Source organism: Lynx canadensis, chromosome C2 (genome assembly GCF_007474595.2).
Source record: "Lynx canadensis isolate LIC74 chromosome C2, mLynCan4.pri.v2, whole genome shotgun sequence".
In the NCBI taxonomy this organism is placed as follows: Eukaryota; Metazoa; Chordata; class Mammalia; order Carnivora; family Felidae; genus Lynx; species Lynx canadensis.
This window is the reverse complement of record NC_044311.2, coordinates 111,085,053-111,111,583: the sequence shown is the minus strand read 5'-3', so window position 1 is coordinate 111,111,583 and position 26,531 is coordinate 111,085,053. Positions and strand designations below refer to the sequence as shown.

Below are 26,531 nucleotides of genomic sequence, written 5' to 3'. Positions count from 1 at the left end.
CCCCGGTTAGATGAGTGTGTGCAAATTTTAAGAACATAAAACATTATGTTAAACTGGGCTTTACCCACAAAGCCCCATGGAATCCAATACCCTACTGAGAGACTAATACCACCAGAAAGCTACTAAGTTTGCTTTTCAAGTTAGAGGAGCAGTATTGCATAAGGAGCAGACTCTGAATTTAGGACTGCCTAGATCCAAATCCTGGCTCTGTCTTTAACCTTGGGCAAGTGCCTCAGTTTCCACCTCTGTAAAAGATGATAATAACAGCACCCATCCCATAAGGTTGATATGCAGATTCAATGAGTTAATGTTTGCAGAGCATTTACAGCAGTGTCTTGCACAAAATAAGGACTATGTAAGAGTTACTTTATTTTTAGCTTCTATTCCAGGAACTGAGGATTTATATAACAGTGCTTCCCAATGTATCAAACATGCTCATCCAATAAACGTAATAATTCTATTAAGACCCAGAATGCCACTGCCAGTACCCATGGTTCTACTTACCTAACTCTGGCTACAAAAGTTGACCAGAAAAAGATTAAATTGAAATTACTCATAGTTTGAAAACCACCCCCCCAAACATATAAATGTACTAACATTTAAATTAGAAGAAAGAGGAGCTCTAACATTCAAGACTAACGTTAGGTCATCTTGCCCAAGCTGACTTAACTAGTTTTTTCCTTAAGTTAAAAGAAAATGAGATTTTTTAAATGCCTTATTGATGGACAGACAACAGGCAGGTAGCTATTCTGCCTGCAGAGTTGTCCTCTGATATCTGCATAATCCTTCACTGCGGTTTTTGTAATTTAAAGGTAGGAAAGGTCCTGTGGCATCCTGATTTTTTACCTTAAAGGTCCCTTTCTCTGTCACTGTGGCCAGGCTTCAGTCTGAGAGTTCACACAAAAGGTCAAGTTCTGGTGGCTCTGAATGCTTTGCGCCTGACGTGGGCTGGTGGTTACTGAGGAACCCTGTGTGCAGAAGGGAGGGCAGGGGAGGGGAGGGGGGGGAGGGAAGGGAAGGGAAGGGAAGGGAAGGGAAGGGAAGGAAGGGATAGGGACGGGAAGGGAGAGGAGGGAGGGTGAGGAGAAGGGAAGGGGAAGAAGAGGAGGGGAGGGGGGAGGCGAGGGAAGGCTTACTAACCTGGACCAGTAAAAATTTTTAAAAATAACCTTTAAAATTTAGTTCTGCTGGCATGGAAATGGTAACAGAAACTTGGTAACATTTAAGATCTCCACAAAGAGAAAGTGAAACATTTTTTTCTTATACATTTTTGAGAGGACCTTATTGGTCTTAGTAATTTTCTTTCAGGGTAAAGTACTTTTTCTCTACTTTTTCTTTCAGAGTTTCAGAACCCATTCCAAATTTTCTAACTCTAAAATTTTCTGTGTGAACTGGCAACAAATTTTGTAAGCAGAGCTTGGATCTGTTGCTAGGGACATCTTCAGCTATGAAAACAATACATTACTGGAATGTAGAGGAGGCTTGTAGCAGTTGCCACCAGATATGGCAAAATGAAAGGGGAAAAGGGACCCCCCTCCCACATTCCTCCTTCCAGTGCAGAATGACAAGAAAACTTCTGATAGAGCCAACTCACAGGGACTTACATTTAGAAACATTTGTTTCTAAACATTTGTGGAATCTTTTGGAGAGAAGGAAAAGAACCTGAGAGAAGAAAAGGGTAAATCGTGGCCACCTTCTTGCAGTATATGAAAGTGAGAAGGCAAAAAGGAAAGACGGTAGCTAGGAAAAACAGAACGAAACTGGAGAGGCATATGCCAGGTAAAACATAAAGCCAGTACAGACCTGTGGGAGACTTTGAGCGGCCAGTGTCCCTGCACCTGGACCTGGGACTGGATGGCCAGAAAAGACCAGGACCTAAAGGCTGAACCTGCCGGAGCTTCTCTGAGCAGCCCCTCCCAAAGCGACCAAGGGCCCTGGATTGGGCGCCACAGACTTGGGTTTCCTGCTCCTTCTGCAGCCTACCACTGAATTCTTCATTCTGTTCTCCTTTGCCCCACATTTTCCTTCTCAGTTAAAATTGCAACTACTTGCTAGATTAGAGCCCTAAAATAGTCTTGTTTTTACTTTCAGAGGATGAATTTTGGAGGACAGGGGTAAGATTTTGATAGAAAAGCAGAGATAACAAGGACAAAGGGAGGGCTGGCATTCTGGACAGTTGGAGTAAATGAGAGATACACTTACAGACAGTATAATTATTTTCTGATGTGGCCTCCTTGATGATAAGTATTTATTTTTCAGGCATGAGTAATTTTTTGAAAAGTATACAAAGCAATAAAGGATGGAGCATGACGACTGTTGGTATAAGTGGAGTCAGAATTGAGAGCCCTTTCTTTCATTGGATGTGCTTTTCACTGTTTGTCCTTCCCTTCCCCTCCCCTCCTCTTCTCTCCCCCTCACCTCCCCTGGCTTCTGTTTTGCCAGTATGGCCTTTAGGGCCTTCACTGAGTTCTCTTTTCACAGGGTCATGTTATTTGGATGTGGGAACTGTGTTCTTTCTCAGTGATGCTGGTGGGAGTCCCTTAATGAGCTGGGAACAAGGTTCTTGAAGAATAGTTCCCAGTCCTCCTTCTCCTGGCCAAATAAAACATTCTGGCTCTTAGGGATGAGTAATTTTAGCAAAACATTTTAGACTGTTGAAGTACAGCTGTGTCCCCAGTATTCGTTGTCAGCATGTATAGTTAGATTTCCCAGAGAACAGCTGACCCCTCTAGAAATATAGAGCACCCCCCTCAAACAAGTGAAATTAAACTAAATTAAACAAGATGGATTTTTAAAAACTGAGTCACAACATAGTGATAAAAGGAACAATTCAACCAATAAGAAGCTGTAACGATTCTGAATTTGCACACACCTAATATACTTACGAGATGTGTAAATAAAAATTGGTAGAATAGCTAGAAAACATGGACTAATTCAAAATGAGAGTGGAAGATGTTAATGCATATGTCAGTCATTGATAAATAAGACATAAAAATTTTCTACACATAGAGGCACCTGGGTGGCTCAGTCGGTTAAGAATCTGACTTCGGCTCAGGTCATGATCTCATGGTTTGTGAGTTCAAGCCCCACATCAGGATCTCTGCTGAGTCCGCTTCTTCAGATCCTCTGTCCCCGCCTCTCTCTGCCCCTCCCCCACTCACAGTCTGTCTGTCTCTCTCTATCAAAGTAAATAAGTAAACTTAAGAAAAATATATTTAAAAAATTTATACACATATAATGGATTTAAAAAACATAACTTGAAAAAAAAACATAATTAACAAGTTTATCTATGACCATATGTAGAACTCTGCACCTAACAATTAGAAATTATACATTTTATTCAAAAACACTGACACATTTTTTAATTGTTTACGGACTAGGCCAGGGCCTGGCAAACTGTGGCCTATGAACCCAATTCAGCCAGGATGTGTTTCTGTAAATACAGTGTATCAGAACACAGCCATGCCCATTCATTTATACAGTGTCTAGGGCTGCTTTTGCCCAACAGCGATTTGAGTAGTTACTCACAGAGAGCTTATGGCTCTCCATACACTCCACCTATTTGCTGTATGGCCCTTTACCTAAAAAGTTCGGTGGTCCCTGTGCTAGAAAATAAAGTAAGTCTTAACAAATATCAAATAATTAATATGCAAACCACTTTTCTAACCACAATACTGAAAAAAGATAATGAAAAAAAATCTGTTTTGGAAATTTAAAAATACACTTCCAGATAACTCATCAACGAAAAATTGTTATGGAACTTTAAAACTATTTAGAATTAAGTGATTATGAAAATGCTATAACATTAAAACCTATGGTATTCAACTTCAGTTATATTTAGAGAATATATATAGCCTAATGCTTACATCAGAAAAAGAAAAACTTAGTGGGCTAGCTATCCAGGTACAAAAGTGAGAAAATTAGTAAAGTAAACCCAAAGAAAGTAAAGAACATTAGTGTGGTAAAAATCAGAAATATAATAGAAAACATCTATAAATACAGAACCTGGTTGTTATTGTTTTTTAAAGACCTCTCCAAAATTGAACAAGAAAAAATAAGGTACAAATAAAAAAAAAGGGAGAAACAAAAAAGGAAACATAGCTACATACAGTGATCAAGTCCAATAAATTTGATCAGTTGGATAAAATCTCCAATTGCCTAGAAAAATGTCACTTACCAAAGCTGAATGAAATAGAAAAAGGGCGCCTGGGTGGCTCAGCTGGTTGAGCATCTGACTTTTGATTTCAGTTCAGGTCATGATCCCAGAGTCGTGGGATTGAGCCCCACATTAGGCTCTGTGCTGAGCGAGGAGCCTGCTTGAGATTCTTTCTCTCTCCCTCTCCCCCTCTGCCCTGCTTACACTCTCTCTGTGTCTCAAAAATAAGTAACTAACTTGAGGCGCCTGGGTGGCTCAGTCAGTTGAGCGTCAGCTCAGATCATGATCTCATGGTTGGTGAGTTCAAGCCCCACCTCAGGCTTGCTGCTGTCAGTGCAGAGCCCCCTTGAGATCTTCTGTCCCTGTCTCTCTGCTCCTTCCCCTTCTCTCTCTCAAAAACAAATAAACATTTAAAAAAACACAACAAACTCTTAGTAATCAAGGAGTAGAAGGAAACATCATTAAACTGTAAGCAGCATCTCTTCAGGCAAAATTACTGTGGCTGTTAAAATCATGGACTCTTGGATTTAAATCCCAGCTCTGTCACAATATTAGTTGTGTGACATTGCATAAGTGTTACATATTGTTTAATGAAAGTTAGGGTCTATTATTTTTTAAAGTTGGGTTGCTTGAGGATTAATTTACATTGAGTATAATTACCCTTTTTGTGTGCAGTTCAGTGAATTTTGACAGGTGAATACAGTGGTGTAACCACCAACACAGTTAAGATACATTTCTGTCATCCCTGAGAAGTCTTCCGTATCTGTCCCCAGTAACTACTCATTTGGTTTTTGTCCCTATAATTTGCCTTTTCCAGAATGTTAAATAAATGGAATCACACATTATGTATCCTCTTGAATCTTGTGTGTCTTTAACTTAGCATCATGCCTTTGAAATTTATCCATTACTGTTGTGTGTTTTAGTAGTTTGTTTTGTTGAGAAACTGAGAACTAGTGGAGTTCAGCAGGTTATTAGCCAGTGCACATCAAGGTTTTTATGAGACCTGGGCTGCTTTTTTTTTTTTTTTTTTTTTTTAATATTTATTTTTGAGAGAGAGAGGGAGAGAGAGCACGAGCTGGGGTGGGGCAGAGAGAGAGGGGAAGAGAGGATCCAAAGCAGGCTCTATACTGATAGCAGAGAGCCTGATGCCAGGTTCGAACTCATGAACTGTGAGATCATGACCTGAGCCAAAGTCAGACACTTAACTGACTGAGCCACCAAGGCACCCTGTGAGACCTGAGCTTTTCAATATAAGGGGCCCTCTCTTAGAAAAAGAATATAAAATTACTGATATAAAATTAGGTATGAAAGTAGTTGTTTTAAATAAGAAATAACAACAGTACTGCTGTAAACACAAGAATTCTGAAAGTTTTCATTTTACTCATCCCCATCAAATAAGAACAAAATATATATGGTTTCTTGAAAACTATATAAAATGTACCATCTACTGTGTTCCTACAGGAAAGGCCTTTCATTTTGAATAGACAAAAATGGGAACCTAATTCTCTTAGAGTTTTATATTTTTGATAATTGGAAGGATTTTCCACTGACTAGTTTTTGGTTTCATACATCCCATACCTGGTTTCTCCTCTACTTTCCCTATAGTTCTAGGGAAGGGTGCTACAGGTGTGTTTGTGCCATGGTCTGCAATCTCTGAGGGAAAGAGAAAATATGTACAACTTTTTAATTTTGCATACCCTTTTTGCCTTGGGTTGGAAAGGGACAGTATACTTGACTCCTGTATTGGAAGAATTCAACCAGTTCCATCTAGTGGTATCTTTTTTCCTTCCTTCCTTCCTTCCTTCCTTCCTTCCTTTCTCTTTCTTTCTTTCTTTCTTTCTTTCTTTCTTTCTTTCTTTTTCTTCTTTCTTTTCTTTCTTACTTTCTTTCTTTCTTTCTTTTCTCCCTTCCTTTCTTTCTTTCTTTCTTCTTTCTTTCCTCTTTCTTTCCAGTATACTCTCAGGGAGAAGGAAATGCAGCTGCCCCATCTTGTTGACTCCACTCGAGAGGCCCAGTCAGACACTGGGACTAATTAGCAGAGACCTGGCCTAACCTCCTCAAAGGCCAGCAGTTCTAGAGGAAGCTGGGAGCTGGAACCAGGCTGGCTAGGTTGGGTCCCATACTTTTCTTTTAATACTCTCTTAATGGAAATCACAGAGCTAGCATCTTTATTTCAGAAAAGCAGTTTTCTCTTTTGGAACCAAAAAACATTGCAGACTAAAGAAACAACTAATTTATTCAACCTACAGTGACATGAGATGATCTCATTTTATATGTTAAAAGGTTTCAGATGAAATAATTTTTTGGCTCAGAAAGTAACTCAGATTTAGAGCATTTGGTTAACAAGGTATTTTAAATATTTCTCATGGGTTTTTGTTGCATAAGAGTCACATACCTTTAAAAATGTGTTATTTTCAACTAGACTTCTTAAAATACAGACTGTATTCTTCAGTTATCCGATTCTGGGCAATGGAGGAATACAGAATTCAGATTTTTAATTTTTTAAAGTTTATTTATTTATGTTGAGAGAGAGAGAACAAGCAGGCAAGGAGCAGAGAGAAGGAGAGAGAGAATTCCAAGCAGGCTCCTTGCCATCAGTGCAGAGCCCAAAGTGGGGCTCGAACTCATGAACAGTGAAATGATGACCTTAGCCGAAATCAAGAGTCGGACGCTTAACTATGCCACCCAGGCACCCCCAGAAAAATTTTTTAAAGCATTATATGAATTTTAAAAGTTTTGGTGTTTGATTCTGACATTTATTTACTTATTTGCATTTTATCCACTTTATCTTGAAATGGCTTTTAAAGTTAATAAAGGAAGATTTGTGTAGGTGGTCTGATGTTTTACATGTAGAACGTATATTACTTTTATAATAGAAATACAAATGAAGCAATAGGTATGGGGGAGTGCTTTTTCCTTTTTTTTAAGTTTATTTATTTTGGGAGAGAGAGCTTGCATATGCACAGGTTGGGGGAGGAGGAGAGAGAGAGAGGAAGAGAGAGAATCCCAAGCAGGCTCCAAGCTGTCAGCACGAACCATGAGATCATGACGTGAACTGAAATCAAGAGTGGGATGTTCAACTGACTGTGCCACCCAGGTGCCACATTACTTTTGATCAATACTGGGCTAAATACTTGGGACACTAATGGATACCCTCACAGTATTTATGGGTCAGCAGAGAGAAAGCCTAACATTTATGCAATAGGAGCACACTATATACAAGGATAAAATTATATGCTGATTTATAAGGTAAGTTTAGAAGTACAGAGACAACAGAAAGAAGGAGGGCTGTGTGGTCAGCCAAGGCTTCCCTGAAAGATCCCAGATGAAGATGGGTTGGAGGATGTTAAGAGAAAGGAGGATCTGTGAAGGGAAGCCAGTATGAGAAATTTCACAGCACTAAAGGTGGCTTTGATGGGGAAAGAAATTCCCCAGGTAGGGTTACCAGATTTAGCAAATAAAAATACATGGCTCCTCTTTAAATTCAACTTTCAGATAAATGATGAATAATTTTTAATACCATATAGATATTCCCATATAATATTTGGGACATACTTATACTAAAAAAATTTTTCAATAATTTTTATATTTTTGTATTTATTGTGGCAACCTTACCCTGGAGGCTTTTATTTCTGAAGACTCATCATGGCCTCCCTGGGTTGAATTTATTTCTGAATTCTGCTGCTTTTCTGGCTCTCCTAATCAGGACAGCAGTGACAGGGGTAGCCCAGCAGCAGGATGGGACTCTGGTACCACACACCTGTTGCCTTTGCAGCATAATAATTTTGGGCTTCCTGAAGAAGAAGGTATATTTCCTTTAAACACTTTTTAAATTAAACTTTTTAATTGTGAAATCATCATAGATCCACATGTAATTGTAGGAAACAGTATACAGAGAGATCACATATACCCTTTACCCAGATTCCCCCAATAGTAACAAATTGCAAAGCTATATGTATATGTAAATGGTAACAACAAAGATTTTGAGACTGATTCAGTTGAGATACAGAACATTTCCATCCCCACAAGAATCCTTCTTTTGTTGCTCTCTTGTAACCATACCTAATCCCCCCAACCCTACTCCTTCCTTAACTCCTTGAGACCACTATTCTGTTCTCCATTTCTAGAATTTTGTCATTTCGAGAATGATGTATACATGGAATCACACAGTGTGTAACCTTTGGGGCTTGGCTTTTTTCAGTAAGCATAATTCTCTGGAAATTTATCTTAGGTTTTATGTATTAATAGTTTATTTCTTTTTATTGTTGATTAGTATTCTATAGTATGCATATATCACAGTTTGTCTAACCAGTCATCTATTGACGGACATCTGGGTTTTTTCTAGTTTGGGGCTATTATAAATAATAAATAAAGTTGCTGTAACATTTCTGGACAATTTGTTGTTTAAACTTAAGTTTTTGTTTCTCTGGGATAAGTGCCCAGGAGTGCAATTGCTGTGTTGTATAGTAGTTGCATGTCTCATGTTTTTGGTTGTTGTTGATAGAGCTCAAGTGGGGGAAGCACAGAGAGAGAGACAGGGGGAGAAGAATCCCAAGCAGGGGGGGATTCATGGGCTCCATTTCACATGGGAGATGAGGCTCCATTTCACAACTGGGAGATTGTAACCTGAAGCAAAATCAAGAGTCGGATACTTAACCAACAGAGAAACCCAGACCCCTGTATGTTTAAGGAACTGCCAAACTTTTTTCCATTTGCGGAATGAAGTGGCTGTACTATTTTCCATTCCCACTTGCAGTGAATGAAAATCCAGTTTCTCCACATCCTCATCAGCATTTGGTGTTGACGCTGTTTTTAATGTTAGCCATTGGTAGATTTGTACTGATATTTTGTGGCTTTAATTAGCATTTCTGTAGTGGTTAATGATATGGAACATATCTTCCTGTACTTATTTACTTTTCAGTGAAATGTCTGTTCATGTCTTTTGCCATTTCCTAATTCTGTTGCCTAGTTTTTTTAGTGTCCAATTTTGAGAATTCTTTATTTTGTCTAGATACTGGTCTGTCCTTTGTTAGACATGTGGTTTGCAAATATTTCTCCCACTCGGTACCCTGTTTTTCTACCCCCTTAACATGGTCTTTGCCAAGCAGACGTTTTCGATTTTGGTAAAGTCTAACTTATTTATTGTCCCTTTTATTGATTGTACTTTCAGTGTCAAAACTAAGAACTTTGCCTAACCCTAGATCCTAAAGATTTTTCCTTTTTTTCTAAAGGTTTTATAGTTTTACATTTTACCTTTAAATTTGTGATCCATTTTTGAGGTAAATTTTGTATAAGGTGTAAAACTTAGGTAAGTCTTCATTTTTTTGCCTATGTTTTTTTTCCCCAATTTGTTGAAAAGGTTACTTTTCCTCTCTTGAATTGCTGCTGTTAAAAATCAATTGGGTAGGGGTGCCTGCGTGGCTCAGTCTGTTGAACATCCAACTCTTGATTTCAGAGAGAGAGGGAGAGAGAATTCCAAGCAGGTTCTGCTGACAGTGCAGAGCCTGATGGTGGGTTCCATCCCATGAACCATGAGATCATGGCCTGAGGCAAAATCAAGAGTCAGATGCTTAACTGACTGAGCCACCCAGGCACCTCTATTTAGGTCTTCTTTGATTTCTTCCATTGGTGTTTTGTAGTCTTAAGCATGCATGTCCCGTACATGTTCTGTTAAATTTACACCTAAGTATTTTAAGTTTTTTTCAGCAATTGTAAATGGCATTGTATTTTTAATTTTTGTGTTCATGTTTGTTGCTTAATATATAGAAATAAAATTTGTACATGTTTATCTTTTATTCTACAGCTTAGCTAAACTCACTTATTACTTCTAGCACGGTTTGGGAGTTGGGGGGTAGACTTTTTTTAGATTTCTTGGGATTTTCTATGTAAACAATCATGTCATTTGCAAATGGGGGCAGTTTGATGTCTTCCTTTCTGACGTATATGCCTTTCCTTTCCTTTCTTGCCTTTTTGCACTGATGAAAAGTTCTAGCACTATGTTGAATAATTCCGGTCAGAACAGACATCTATGCCTTGTTCCCAATCAGGGAGAAAGCATTCTGCCTTTCATTATGAAGTATAATGTTTACTGTAAGTCTTTTATACATGGTGTTTATCAATTCCTTTTAAATTTGTTGATGTCTTATGGCCTAGAATATGCTGTATCTTAGGCTATGTTCCACAACACTTGAAAAGACTATGTTCTGTTGAGTGGAGTATTGAGTACAAATGTTGATCAGATCCTATTGGTTAATTGTTGTCACTTCATTCTTCTATATTCTTGCTGATTTTATGTTTAGTAATTCACTCAGTTTTTGAAAGAGAACTCTTGAAGTTTGCCACTGAACTGTACTTTTGTCTATTTCTTCTTTCATTTCTCTCAGTTTTTCCTTCCTGTGTTTCCTTCCTGCATGTGGTGCATACACATTAAGGATTGCTTTATCTCCTTGATACAGCCACACTTTTATCATTACAGAATGGTAATTTTTCTCTTTCTGTGATAATTTTCTTTACGCTGAAGCCACTCATCTGATATTAATATAGCCACTCTGCTTTCTTTTAATCAGTATTTCTATGTTACATTTTCCCCATCATTTTGCTTTCAACTTGTATATCTTATTACATTTGAGGAAAGTTTCTTGTAAATGGCATATTTTTTAATCTATTTTGTCGATCTCTAAATTTGCATTTTTAGGCCATTTACATTTATGTAATTATTGATATGTAAGGATTAAATCTTCCATTTTATTCTGTTTTTTTATCTGTTTGCTGTTTTTAGTTTCTCTATTTTCTCTTTCCTTTTTGTTCCTTGAACATTTTCAAAATTCTATTTTTATTTATTTATGTGTTTTTGAGTGTATCCCTTTGTATAGCTTTTTTAGTGGTTGTTAAAACCACTAGGGTGAGTGTGACCTTGTTACCACTTTGCCATATGGAAAGTGCTGACACTTTACCAGGCCTCCTCTAATACCATCCTAGTGGGGAGGGAGAGGTGCACTTCATTACTGCCCAGAGGAAGTGGAATTCAAGGCTCACAATATGGTCTCTATTGATACTGCAATGGTGGTGGTAGTGATGGGAGGAGGGAACAGGGGTTTGTTACTACCCTTAAGGGATGAAAATCCCTTTGGGGTTTCATTCCCTGCTTGACCATCTCTGATAACACCCTGGTGGAAAGTGGAGGAGGTGTTGGGGTACCTCATTACAGCTTGGCAAGAGTGAAAGTCTAGGCTCCCCACTCAGCCTTTGCTGATGTGGGCGGAGCCAGTTTGGTTTTTTTGTTTGTTTGGTTGGTTTTTTTTGGTGGTGTTTGGAGTCAAATAGTTATTGTCTAAACATTTTCCATCTTACTGTGTTGTCTTTTTCCTGGTCATTTTGTTAAATAGAACAGATGTTTCGTAGGGCTTTTTTTGTCTGCTCCCATTGGCATTTCCAAGTTGCTGGCTTATTTAGCTCCAAGCCTGAGATAATGAGGCAAAAAGAAAACCCAGAAAACTAACTACTGTGATGTCATTTATACCCCAAAGTCCCAAAGTGCCTTCTTCTCTCTACGTTTAGGCTTTCTATGTTTGTTTTATATATAATGTCCAGGAGTTTTAGATGTACTTAGCAGGAGGAAGAGGAAAAAATACTACTACTCCTACTATTACTATCTTTCCAGAAGCAGAAGTTCTATAAATGAAGTAGAAGTTCTATAAATGCTATTAATGCCAACGTAATCACTCATTTAGAAGCCCTATTAATCTTCTACCTGCTAATAGTCTATGGGTAGAATCCTTTTTTTCATGCTATACAGCTAATTAGAAATATGTGTCTTCACTTCTCTGTAAAAACAGAACCAATAGGAGATCTATATCTGTATCTTTTTCTATGTATATCTGTCCATATGTAAAATAAGAAATTGACCTGTGCAGTCGTTGAGGCCAGCAAGTCCCAACATCTGTACTGTGAAGTGGCCAGCTGGAACCCAGGTTCCAATCCTGGTCAGAAGGCCTGAGAACTAAGAGAGCTGATGGTGTAGTTCTAGTCTGAAAGCTGACAGGCTCTAGATGCAGAAGGAACTGATACTTCAGTTCAAGTCCAAAGGCAGAAAAAATTCTTACTTAGCAGAAGGTCAGCCTTTTTGTTCTACTCAGGCCTTCATCTAATGAGGCCCACCCACATTAGGGAAGGCAATCTGCTTTATTCAGTCTACCATTCAAAGATTAATCTCATCCCAAAAACCCTCATAGAAACACCCAGAATAATGTTTGACCAAATATCTGGATACCCCATGGCCCAATCAAGTTATCATAGGAAACTAACCACCATAATATGCAAACATTTAAAAGCTTAGGACTACCAGATTGGTTAATTTGAACTTAAATATGAATTCTAACCAAGGTTGCTCACAAATTCACATTTTGGCTTGACTTTGAGATACATAGAGAAATTCAAAGAAAGTGAGTAAAACCTTTCAAAGATTCAAAAAATGTGTTTAAAGGGAGCAACTGCTAAAATCTGGAATGCAGTATGGCATTGTGGGAAATGAGAAATTTATAGTTGCTGTGTTTCTTCAGTAGAGCTTTATAAACAGGGAAACTGTTAAAACTTACATTTTTCATGACTCTTAGAGTAAGAATTAATTTTTTCCATTGTCAAAAGATTTAAAATATTCAAAATAAGTATTTCTCATGGTCTATAATCCTTTTGTCACAGTCTCTTAACATTCCCCCAGGGCCAGTGCCGAGGTATCTAGAGCTGCTGGTTTTCAGGGCAGGCAATATCGCTTGCAGAGAAGACTTTGGACTCAAATAGATCTGGGTGTGTGACCTGGGGCAAATTGCTTTACCCCTCCAAACAGCAACTTTCTTATCTGAATATGACAAGTTTAATATCTGTAAGATCAGTATAAGTGCTCCATAAGTAAACATTTTCAAATCTTAGGCATCTGGATAATCTGCACTTTTGCAGTTTTATAGAAAAGACTGATATCTTGGTGTTTAAATCTCTACATTTTGGATCATTTCCTTGAATTCAGCTTCTTAGAATTATTGAGTCAAGGATAGAAACTTCTAGAAAGGGAGTACCAAGATTGCACTAGCAATGGGAAAGAGAGAGAGAGAGAGAGAGATGCTATTATAATTGTTAAACTTTATATTTCCTAGAGGCATCAGATGGTGAAGGAAGAGGAGACACAGAAATGATGCAGCAGGAGACAGCTCCAGTTCCTGCCCTGTCAAAGAAAACCAAACAGGTGACCGTACTGTGGGAGAGTCACAACTGTTGGATTCTAGAATCATCTTCTACCCTTCTACAGCATTCCGTGTTCTTTAACATCAGTTACTGGGGTTTGTGGAAGACTAGATCTTCTTTGCCTTTGTAAACACCCATGTTTTCATTAATTATAAACCAGCAAGGTCTATTTTTCCCCCTAAATTTTTTTTATAATATAAATATATTTTACAATAATGGTATCTTAGATTCTTGTACCACATGTTTACCAAAAATCCAGTATTACTTTTTTTGGTACAGTTCCTAGGAAAAGACAAATAGCATAAAGACATGCAAGATTACCCTGCACACCAGTGCATGATTACAGTACCATGCCATGCTGCCAGCAGGTCCCAGGGTCTCATGTCTACCTAGCATTATGGTCCATTGTATGAATATTTATCAAGGGATTTCTGCCTTCAATATTACCAAAAGTGGCCTTTTGATATATTTTGCTCCCTGGATTTATGACCTTTTATTTCCTTTTTAATCTTCCTGTTGGCCACTCACATCCATTTGCAGCTTTTTCACATTATGTGTCTCTCAAACCGGATTGGTAACTATGTGTGATTTTTTTCTTAAATTTTTTAATGTTTATTTATTTTTGAGAGAGAGAGACAGAGTGCAAGCAGGAGAGGGGCTGAGAGAGAGAGGAAGACAGAATCTGAGGCAGGCTCCAGGCTCTGAGCTGTCAGCACAGAGCCCAACATGGGGCTCAATCCCACAAACCATGAGATCATGACCTGAGCTGAAGTCAACACATAACCTACTGAGCCATCCAGGTGCCCCAACTATGTGGGATTTTTTTAAAGGATTATCTACTATCAAACTAAAATTATCATCTTCTTCACAGTAATGATTTGTGGTCTTATTGTAAGTGGCCCTAAACTCATTCCATGAGAGGATGACTCTACCCAGTTTGTAACCAGGCTCAGATAATTGTGGGAAGCAGTTTAGCATACTGGCGACCTACCTCCAAGCTGTGAGATATTGAGCAAGTTAAACTCTCTGTGCCTCAGTCTCCTTATTGGTAAAATGATGATAATAAATATATTTTCCTCACAGAGTTGCAGTGGAGATTAAATAACTAATACTTGTTAAGTACTTCAAACAGTGGTTGGCAAAGAGTAAACACCAAAGTGATCATTATTATAGTGAATAACACTTCATCTTTTTTATTTTGTTATTTTTTCTTTGAGGGATGGGAGAATATGGAAATATATGCATATTTAATATGTAATCATCTTGGTTTTCTCTCCAGCCATTAAATATTTTGCTCCAAGGTCCTATATCAGGTTTTTTTTTTTCTTTTTGCTGTTATTTTATCTTACTTTTTTTAAAATTTTTTTCTTATGTTTATTTATTTTTGAAGGAGAGACAGAGCGTGAGGGGGGAGGGGGGAGAGAGAGGGAGACATAGAATTCAAAGCAGGCTCTAGGCTCTGAGCTGTCAGTGCAGAGCCCGACATGGGGCTCGAACCTATAAACCACGAGATCATGACCTGAGCCGAAGTCAGAGGCTTAACCAACTGAGCCACCCAGGAGCCCCATTTTATCTTACTTTTTTTTTTTTTTTTTTTATGAAATTTATTGACAAATTGGTTTCCATACAACACCCAGTGCTCATCCCAAAAGGTGCCCTCCTCAATACCCATCACCCACCCTCCCCTCCCTCCCACCCCCCATCAACCCTCAGTTTGTTCTCAGTTTTTAACAGTCTCTTATGCTTTGGCTCTCTCCCACTCTAACCTCTTTTTTTTTTTTTTTCCTTCCCCTCCCCCATGGGTTCCTGTTAAGTTTCTCAGGATCCACATAAGAGTGAAACCATATGGTATCTGTCTTTCTCTGTATGGCTTATTTCACTTAGCATTACACTCTCCAGTTCCATCCACGTTGCTACAAAGGGCCATATTTCATTTTTTCTCATTGCCACATAGTACTCCATTGTGTATATATACCACAATTTCTTTATCCATTCATCAGTTGATGGACATTTAGGCTCTTTCCATAATTTGGCTATTGTTGAGAGTGCTGCTATCAAGACAGCATGGTATTGGCACAAAAACAGACACACAGACCAATGGAATAGAATAGAAACCCCAGAACTAGACCCACAAACGTATGGCCAACTCATCTTTGACAAAGCAGGAAAGAACATCCAATGGAAAAAAGACAGCCTCTTTAACAAATGGTGCTGGGAGAACTGGACAGCAACATGCAGAAGGTTGAAACTAGACCACTTTCTCACACCATTTACAAAAATAAACTCAAAATGGATAAAGGACCTAAATGTGAGACAGGAAACCATCAGAACCTTAGAGGAGAAAGCAGGAAAAGATCTCTCTGACCTCAGCCGTAGCAATCTCTTACTCGACACATCCCCAAAGGCAAGGGAATTAAAAGCAAAAGTGAATTACTGGGACCTTATGAAGATAAAAAGCTTCTGCACAGCAAAGGAAACAACCAACAAAACTAAAAGGCAACCAACGGAATGGGAAAAGATATTTGCAAATGACATATCGGACAAAGGGCTAGTATCTAAAATCTACAAAGAGCTCACCAAACTCCACACCCGAAAAACAAATAACCCAGTGAAGAAATGGGCAGAAAACATGAATAGACACTTCTCTAAAGAACACATCCAGATGGCCAACAGGCACATGAAAAGATGTTCAGGGTCGCTCCTTATCAGGGAAATACAAATCAAAACCACACTCAGGTATCACCTCACGCCAGTCAGAGTGGCCAAAATGAACAAATCAGGAGACTATAGATGCTGGAGAGGATGTGGAGAAACGGGAACCCTCTTGCACTGTTGGTGGGAATGCAAATTGGTGCAGCCGCTCTGGAAAGCAGTGTGGAGGTTCCTCAGAAAATTAAAAATAGACCTACCCTATGACCCAGCAATAGCACTGCTAGGAATTTATCCAAGGGATACAGGAGTACTGATGCATAGGGGCACTTGTACCCCAATGTTCATATCTTACTTTTTTAATTCAACTATAATTAACATAGAGTGTTATATTAGTTTCATGTGTACAATATAATGATTCAAAAATTCAATGCATTATTCACTGCTCACCATGATAAGTGTACTCGTAATCCCCTTCACCTATTTTACCCATTCCTCCACCCACCTCTCCTTTGGCAATCACCAGTTTGTTCTCTGTAGTTAAGAGTCTGTTTTCTGGTTTGTCTCTTTTTTCCCCTTTGTTCCTTTGTTTTGTTTCTTACATTCTACATATGAGTGAAATCATATGGTATTTTTCTTTGACTGACTTACTTCACTTAGCATTGTACCCTATAGGTTCATTCATGTTGTTACAAATGGTAAGATTTAATTATTTTTTATGGCTGAGTAATATTCGTGTGTGTGTGTGTGTGTATCACACCTTCTTTTTCCATTCATCTATGGGTGGACACTTGGGTTGCTTCCATATGTTGGCTATTGTACATAATGCAGCAGTGAACATAGTGGTTCATGTATCTTTTTGAATTAATGTTTTTGTTTTCTTTGGATAAATACCCAGTAGTGGAATTACTAAATCTTATGGTAATTCTGCTTTTAATTTTTGGAGGAACATCCATACTATTTTTCACAGTGGGTGCACCAGCTTACATTCTTACCAACAGTGCAGGAAGAGGGTTCCTTTTTCTTTACATCTTCATCAACACTTGTTACTTCTTGTGTGTTTCATTTTAGCCATTCTGACAGGTGTGAGGTGATATTTCATTATGGTATTGATTTACATTTTCTTGATAATTAGTGATGTTGAGCATCTTTTCATGTGTCTGTTGACCATCTGTATGTCTACTTTGGAAAAATGTCCTCTGCTCATTTTTACTTGGATTATTTGGGGGTTTTGGTGTTGGATTGTGTAGGTTCTTTACATATTTTGAATGTTAACTCTTTTTTTGGTGTATCATTTGCAAACATCTATTATTCAGTAGGTTGTCTTTTTGTTTTGTTGATGATTTCCTTCTCTGTGCAAAAGCTTTTTTATTTTGGTGTAGTCCCAATAGTTTGATTTTGCTTTTGTTTCCCTAGCCAAAGAAGACATATCTAGAAACATGTTTCTATAGCTGATGTCAAAGAGATTCTGCCTTTTTTTTTCTTTCCCTCTAGGAATTTTGTGCTTTCAAGTCTTACATTTAAGTCTTTAATCCACTTTGAGTTTTGTGGAGTATAAATAAGTGGTCCATTGGAGTAAAGAAGTGGTCCAATATTATTCTTTTTCATGTGTATCACTAATTACATAGCTGTCCAGTTTTCCCAACACCATTTGTTAAGGAGACTATCATTTTCACCTTGTATATTCTTGCCTCCTTTGTTGTAGATTAATTGGATAAAAGCATAGGTTTTTTCTGGGCTCTCTATTCTGTTCCATTGATCTATGTGTCTGTTTTTGTGCCAGTACCATACTCTTTTGATTACCATAACTGCGTAGTGTATCTTGAGATCTGGGATTGCAATACTCCCCATTTTTTTTCTTCTTTTTCAAGATTGCTATGGGTATTCAGGGTCTTTTGTGGTACCACACAAATTTTAGGATTATTTGTTCTAGTTTTGTGGAAAATGTTGTTGATATTTTCATAGGGATTGCATTAAATCTGTAGATTGCTTGGGGAAATTAATGGAAATTTTAACAATATTGGTTCTCCCATTCCATGAATATGGAATATCTTACCACTTGTTTGTGTCATCTTCAATTCCTTTGATCAGTGTTTCATAGTTTTCAGAGGACAAGTCTTTCACCTTCCTGGTTAAGTTTATTCCTGGGTGTTTTATTATTTTTGGTGCAATTATAAATGGGATTGTTTTCTTAATTTCTCTTTCTGCTTCTTTATTATTAGTGTATAGAAATGCAAAAAAAAATATTATTTATATTAATTTTGTATGCTGTGACTTTTGGTGGAGTCTTCAAGATTTTCTGTGTATAGTATCATGATATCTGCAAATAGTGAAAGTTTCCTTACCAATTTGAATGCCTTTTATTTATTTTTCCTTGTCCAATTGCTGTGGCTAGGACTTCCAGTACTATGTTGAATAGAATTGGTGAGAGTGAACATCCTTGTCTTGTTCCTGGTCTTAGAGGAAAAGTTCCCAGTTTTTCATGATTGAGTATAATGTTAGATGTGGGCTTTTCATATTTGGGCTTTATTATGTAGAGAGGTATGTTCCCTCTAAACCCACTTTGTTGAGAGTTTTTATCATGAATGGATGTTATACTTTGTCAAACACTTTTTATGCATCCACTGAAATGATCATATACTTTTTATCTTTCTCTTGTTGATGTAATATATCACATTGATTGACTTGATAATATTCAACCACCCTTGCATTCCAGGAATAAATTCCACTTGATTGTGGTGATTTTTTTTGATGTACTGTTGGATTTGGTTTGCTAATATTTTGTTGAGGATTCTTGTATTGATGTTCATCAGAGATATTGGCCTACGTGTAGTATCTTTATCTGGTTTTGGTATGTGGGTAATGCTGGACTCATAGAATGAATTTGGAAGCATTCCTTCCTCTTCTAGTTTTTGAAATAATTTGAGAAGAAAAGGTATTAACTCTTTTTTAAATGTTTGATAGAATTCACCTGTGAAGTTGTCTGGTCCGAGACTTTTGTTTGTTGGGAATTTTTCTATTACTGATTTAATTTCATTGCTGTTCAGTCTGTTCAAATTTTCCATTTCTTCCTGATTTACTTTTGGGAAATTATATGTTTCTAGGAATTTATCCATTTCTTCTACATTGTCCCAGTTGTTGGCATAGAATTTTTGGTAATATTCTCTTATGATCATTTGTATTTCTCTGGTGTCTGTTGTTATTTCACCTCTTATTTCTGACTTGATTTGTGTCTTCTCATTTTTGATGAGTCTGAGTAATGGTTTATCAGTTTTGTTGATCTTTTCAAATAACTAGCCTCGGGTTCATTGATCCATTCTGCTGTTTTTTTAGTCTTTATTTCATTTATTTCTGACCTAGTCTTTATAATGTATTTTCTTCTATTGGCTTTGGGCTTTGTTTGTTCTTTTTCTAACTTCTTTAGGTCTAAGGTTAGGTTATTTATTTGAGATTTTTCTTGCTTCTTGACGTAGGCTTGTATTGCTATAAACTTCCCTCCTCAGTGCTTTGCTCCATCCCAAAGATTTTGGATGGTTGTGTTTTCACTTTCATTTGTCTCCCTGTATTTTTTTTTTTACTTCCTCTTTGATTTCTTGGTTGACTCATTCATTGTTTAGTAGCATGTTATATAACCTTCATGTATTTGTGGTTTTTTTCCACATTTTTTCTTGCGATTAATTTCTAGTTTCATACCATTTTAATCAGAAAAGATGCATAATATGATTTAATCTTTCTTTGGCATTTTCTGCATTCATTGTGCTGATGTGGCTGCTATCTGGGTGTAGCCATGGGACACAAAGTGAGCTTAGGATCCTCCTACTCTGCCATCTTCCCAGACTCTCCCCTCAGGTTTAGTTTTAACTATTCCTTCAGAGGCCTACGGGCTAACATCCTTAGCCTTTTCATTTATTTCACCAAGGTGAAGTTTAATTTTACCTTGGCTTATCCCATTGACCACACCATATTCATGCTTCTTTGACCTTTGCCTCTGTAGTGCCTACCTACAGAACTTGTTTCGAAATATCTTTCTTTAGACTCCATTGACTTCCTTTTTCCTTTCTTTCTTGATTTTCTTCTTGCTTGTTTCTCACTTTTTCAGGACTCAGTGCAGAAAGACTAAATTTTCCCAAGCCTCTACCTTTACTTCTTTTTATTGTCTTTTTATCCACTTTACTAAATTTCCACCTTTTATTTTAGCTCCTCCTTCCTTGACTCTTCTTTTCCCAAAACTATTAAGTTAAGTAAATGGCAGAGAATCATAGGAAGAACAAGGAAAAATGGGAGAGGAGGAAGTGAAATACATTCTCCATTTCTGTGAGCATTCATCTATCTTTTGTCAACCTAGGTTTTAACAATAATAAAGATCACTTATTGAGCACTCACTATAGGCACTGTGCAAGATACCATGACTCAGATGATACTGTAGAGTAAGGGGTACCCTGTGCCCTATGAGATAGGGGGTACCCCATTTTACAAATTACCTGGGACTCACAGAGATGGGTTCTGGGAGTCATGCCCCAGTTGTCTGGCTGTGAGCCAGGTGCTGAGGATGCTGCTGCTACCATCTCCCTTTTTACCTGTCCTTTCTCTTTCAATTTAGGAAAATCAGATTTACCATGTCCTCATATGCTTTCTTGGCCACATGCCATTGCTATTTTCTGCCAAGAAAAAAGAATTATGAAAGTTTAAGATTGTACTGCCCATTTTAACCACCTTTCTCTTGCTCTAATTTCTTTCACTACCAAATTACTTTAAAGAATCCAAGTCTTAGACTGACAGAATGCCCTATCCCCTTTCTCTATGTCTATCCTCATTTCTCTGGCCAGAGAACTCACAGGGAAATCTTCTTGTGCCCTCTGCCTCATATGAGTGCTCTTCATCTAGCTCCTGGTTCCCCCACCAAGCTGTATACCTCCAGGACAGAGTTTAACTGTGCATCTCCACAGCAGCTAGCACAGAACCTCACCCAAAATTGACACTCATTATTTGTGAAATGAAAGAAAAGATGCCTATACCAAGATCCTAGTTTTCTCACCACTCTTCCAATCTCAGCTCATTGTGTCTCTACTTGTGAGCCATCTGCTGTCTGCAGAAATAGGTGACCCAATGTCCCTCTTCCATCCCCTTCCTTGAAAGACTCTTCCACTTTGACATTCAGAGCTGGGATCCCTCCTCTGCCACCCCTGACTGCCCAAACAGTCCCTCTGGCTCCTCTCTGGGTTCCCCATCCTCTCTGTCCAGCTACTCTTCTCCCTCTGGAAATCATCACACTATCACAAGGATGACCTTCTTATGGATAGGCTGTCCTTTCTTGAATCCTTCTATAGTTGCTTCTGTACATAGGGCTTAAGTCTCCAATCAGTTCATAAGCACCTTGGGGGCCAAGGTTTCTTTTGTGTTCACTGTAGTACCTATCACAGTGCTAGGCACTGGACTCATTTGGCAGTTGTAACAGAGTATTTGTTTTTTAATAGTAATTATTACATTCCTCCCCTGGGTCAAAACAAAAGAAAAAATAAATTATTTTGTGCTATGTTTAAGTTTTGAATTTTTTTTCAAATTTGCTTAGTTGCTTTACTGTTCTTTAGGCTTTTTTTATACTTGTATAGGAACTTCCTGGCATTATGCTGCCAGCTGTAATATACATTTAGGCTTAAATATCACCAGGTAAGAGTGTCTGTTGAGTTAGATCATGTTCCCTCCTTTGCCATCCCTGGGCCTCACATTCCTCTTACTGAGTCCATGCCTCCCATCTGTCCAGTATTTCCAGCAGTAGATTTATAACTTTATAAAAGTTTTTTACCCATGCAACTACATCATCTCTAGCAACCATTTCACATCTAAATAATCATCCTTGGCCTCCTTAATAATGTTAGTATAAAGATTTGCCAACACTTCTTTTTTTCCAGATATTGCTTCCAAAAAAATGATGAATTTCCTTACTTCTAGAGATTGCATCATCCTCTTCCCTCCTCAACATCAGTCACTTCAGAGCCAACCCTAGTGACTTTGTAATTATGGTTCCCAGAATATAATTCCTTATGAGGGGTTTTGTGACTTTTCATAGATGCCTCCATGATGTCAGCCGCCATGGTTCCATAACCCATCCTCTCTGCCTCAAAGACCACATTTTTTTTAACAGTAGCCTAATCTGTTTATCTCCTCAGATCATAAAGGACTCCTCAGTAAGAGTACTTATCCCTTTCCCTCTCTATTCATCTTTCTCACTGTTGTATTTTCTTAATATTTACTTATTTGAGCATTGATAATTTCGTATCTCTCCCACTCTTCATCTTCAAGATTATTCTTGACTATTTTAAAAGAGGACTATGTCCTATCCACCCAATGATTTACCTTCTTCCTTGCAACTGTCTCAATTCTTTTCCTCTTTGTATTAATCTACTATTGCCTAACAAATTACCACAGAAGTTAATAGCTTAAAACAGAAAAATAAATTATATCAGAGTTTCTGATATCCCACAGGCATGGCTTAGCTCAGTCTCTCTGGCTATCCATCTCTTATGAGGTGCCAGTCAAATTGCGGGCTGGAGTTGAAGGGCTTGACCTCCTTATTGGTAAGCCTCAATTCCTGACCATGTGAGCCTCTGCACAGGGCTACCGCAGAACATTGCCACTGGCTTCCCTCAGGCTAAGTGACCCAAGCAGAAGCAAGCAAGAGCACTCAACACAGAAACCAGTCTTTTTTATGTTATATTTGATCTCAGAGCTGACCTCTAATCCTTTCTACCTTATTCTGTTAGAATCAAGTCAGTAATTTAAAAAGTGAGAATGAAGACCTGGAGATAGTGATCACCAGTAGCTCTCCTGGAATCTACCCTCTGGCCTCAGTGATTTATATCCCTCCCATATGCAGAATGTATTCACTCCTCACAAAGAAAGCAAAAGTCCTCTCCCTTTACAGCTTAAGCTCAGTGCCTAGAATTTCATTGTCTAAATCAGGTGCAGGGGCATTTAAGGGTCCTTGGGTTTAGTTCCCTAAATAAGGCTTCTTAACAACATTTCTTCTCAACCTATTAAACTAAGGAAATACAGGCATAGAATAACCTTTATAGGCATTTCTATTCAAGTAGTTGATACAAGGGGTCATTGGTCCAGAGCATTTGAAAATGTTGGGAGTTTCTTTATTAAGTTTTAAGGCCCAGGTTCCTTAGGTTCTTCCATGGTTCTCAGCTCTGCTTTTGGGTATCTTTGTGTTGCCCTCTGAGTCATCCTTCCACCTTTTCTTTTAAAATGAAAGCTAGCATAGATTTGCAATGGAAAAGCTCTTTCGGCCTTCTTGACAGTGGAATTCTGAGGGTTCAAAGACCTCGCCTCATTTTATTCCGTCTCTCAGATTCTCAACTCAAACTACACTTATTTCTGAATATATAACTCCTTTAAGAATTTTGTGGGTCTTCTGTGGTTCTTCTTGGGTTTACTTGATTGGGCAGAAGTCACACCCACAAATCTTTTCAAGATAAACTTTTCTCAATCTTGGGCCCCTGTTGAGAGAATTGAGGGACAGTAACTCTTAAGCTTCCTAGAGACATGTTTGAGATGATCTGTGAGATACATCTTTGATTTCTTTAAAGAGATCTTACAAGACTGAATAGTACTCTGAGGTACCACCTTTGTTCTTTTTTTTTTTTTTAAATATATGAAATTTATTGTCAAATTGGTTTGGTACCACCTTTGTTCTTTCTGAGGTCTTAACAAATGGATTTGCACTCCTATACCTTGACTTCTTTGATAGTCCTTTCAATTTAATTTCTTCTTTCGAATTTTACTGTAAGCCACAAGAAGAAATTAGGTGACACATTCAATGCTATTTGGATCTCCTTTGCTGGATTACCCATAGTATTGGACACATTTTCTATTTTCCACATAGCTGCAGACAACACTACTTTGTACCACTAAACTTTGTACGACTACATAACAAAAATACCCTTCCCTCCAGTTTCCAATAAGATTTTCCTCCCTATCTATCTAATTTATAAGTAGGCTCCACACTGAGCATGGAGCCCAACACAGGGCTCAAACTCACAACTCTGAGTTCAAGACCCGAGCTGAGGTCAAGAGATGCACCCTTAACTGACTGAGCCACCTAAGTGGCCCAGATTTTCCTCACTTTCTGCAGGCCTACACCCTCAGTGTCCTCAAAGTCCAAATTTGACAGGCAATGTGTTCGGAAATACTATTCATCCATTCAGTCACCTGAGTTTTGACACATTTCAAAGTAATTAACAAAATCAGTACACTCCTCCCAGACACTTCAGCATGCATATCATTAACTGAAGTTCAGTATTGAAAGATCTTTTTTTTTTCCTTTCAAGGTAAAGTTAACATACAGTAAAATGCAAATGTCAAAGGTATCATTCACAGAGTTTTGACAAATTCATACAATTTTGTAACAAAACCCCCTACAGATTATCATCACCTCAAAATCCTCCCACACCACCTCCATATCACTATTCCACAGTCCATGCCCCAGGACCAACCACTGTTCTGATGTCATGTAAGTGAAATCATATAGCATATGCTCTTTTGGTCAAAGCTTCTTTTATTTGGTACAGTGTTTTTTAGATTCATCCATGCTGATGCATGGTGTTTCATTTTTCTTATTGCTGAGTACATTAGTCTGCTAGGGCTGCAATAGCAAAATACCACAGACTGGGTGACTTAAACAACAGAAATTTATTTCTCACAGCTCTGAAGCCTGGAAACCCAAGATCAAAGTGTCAACAGGTTTGGTTTCTCCTGAGGCCCCTCTCCTTGGCTTGCAGATGATCACCTTCTCACTGTGTCCTCACATGCTCTTTCCTCTGTGAGTGTCTCTTCCTCCTCATATAAAGACACCAGTCCTACTGGATTAGGATCCTACTCTTAGGACCTCCTTTAACTTTATTACCTCTTTAAAGTGAATGTCTCCAAATACAGTCACATTGGGTATTAGGGCTTCAAAATTTGAATGGGAGGGAGGTGGGTAAAATTTATTTCATAACATTTTATAATATTAAATTATATGAATACCCCACAGTTTATTTTTCCTTTTTTTTTTTTTAATGTTTATTGATTTTTGAGAGAGAGAGAGCACAAGGAGGGGAGGGGCAGAAAGACAGAGAGAGACACAGAATCTAAAGCAGGCTCTGAGCTGTCAGCACAGAGCCAGACACAGGGCTCAAACCCACAAACTGTGAGATCATGACCTGAGCTGAAGTCAGATGCTTAACCGACTGAGCCACCCAGGCACCTCTATTTTTCTATTGATGGATACCTGGGGCTACTTCCTATTTGGGACTATTATGAATAAATCTGCCACAAACATTCATATACAAGTCTTTTTCTGAATGTATATTTTTATTTCTCTTAAGTAAATACATAGGAGTAGAATTGCTGAATCATGTTTAGTTTTCTAAAAACCAACCGACTTTTTTTCTAAAACCAATGTATCATTTTTGTATTCCCACCATCCTATATATTTGGAATTATCACTCTTATAATTTTGGACATTTTGATGGGTGTGTACCAAATAACTTTGACCAAACCCAAAAGAAACTAAAACAGCAGTTCTAAATTTGGTTTTAATTTTTACAGTGAACGTGCTTGTTTTTGTTGTAAAATGGTAATTTTTTTTTTTTTATTTTTACCAAAGTGATAAGCAAACACTATTAAAAGTCTTTCATAAAAAAGCAGGATCACCTTGCCTACTCTTATCCTAGGTCTTTCTTCGGAGGCAACTACCCTCAGCTTTTAGCTGTTTTCCTTATTTGCTAACATATAGTTTATACTGCTGGTTTTTTCATTTATCAGCTCCTGACATGATCTTTTAATTTCCTGAGGTAGCATATGAGGACACATCTCTGCCATCTACCCCATACTCCCTCTCTAATTGTTAATTCCCCTGCTAACACAATATCAAATTGTGGTTAAAACCATTGTCATTATCTCACAGTTATGACCATGGAACTACCGTTTCAGTGCTGAGGGGGAAAAGACTATAATCATTCCTCCTTTCTTATATATACAACTCTTTGTTTTCATGGCATTAATATTTACCTCATTCCTTCATTTGCCGAGCTTATTGTGTTCCTGCAGTTAATTGTTTCCATATATTCCAGTATGTTTTCCACATGTCTATGAATATTTTCCATATGCTCAAATAGATCACTCATTGTTCTTTCCTGCAGACCTCTATACTCCTATTCCACTCTGAATAGGTTATTCTCTTGGTCTGGTGAGCAATTGAGATTTGTCTTTACTGCCCCTTCAACACTGTCCTGGATTAATTTCTTTATTTGCTGAATCCCATATCTTTCTCTTTTTTGATTTAGCCCTTTATCTAGCTAGAATACAGCTTTTAGTATCTATGGGTAGGAAGTCCATTTTTTGAGACCTTAAATACCTGAAAATACCTTTATTTTACTCGTAACTTGTCTGATAGTTTGGCTGGGTATAAAAGTCTAATTTGCAAATAAATTTTCCTCCTAATTTT

General features: G+C 37.9%; 1 protein-coding gene across 2 annotated transcripts in view; it reads left to right on the top strand.

Moving 5' to 3' along the window:
• CMSS1 (cms1 ribosomal small subunit homolog) overlaps positions 1-26,531 on the top strand; it is a 390,723-nt gene that overhangs the window by 343,168 nt on the left and 21,024 nt on the right. For both annotated transcript variants that reach the window (XM_030328388.1, XM_030328389.1), the window contains exon 2: positions 13,303-13,391. In XM_030328388.1, coding sequence (XP_030184248.1) covers positions 13,303-13,391 — 89 coding nt within the window. The remainder of the gene's footprint in view (positions 1-13,302; positions 13,392-26,531) is intronic.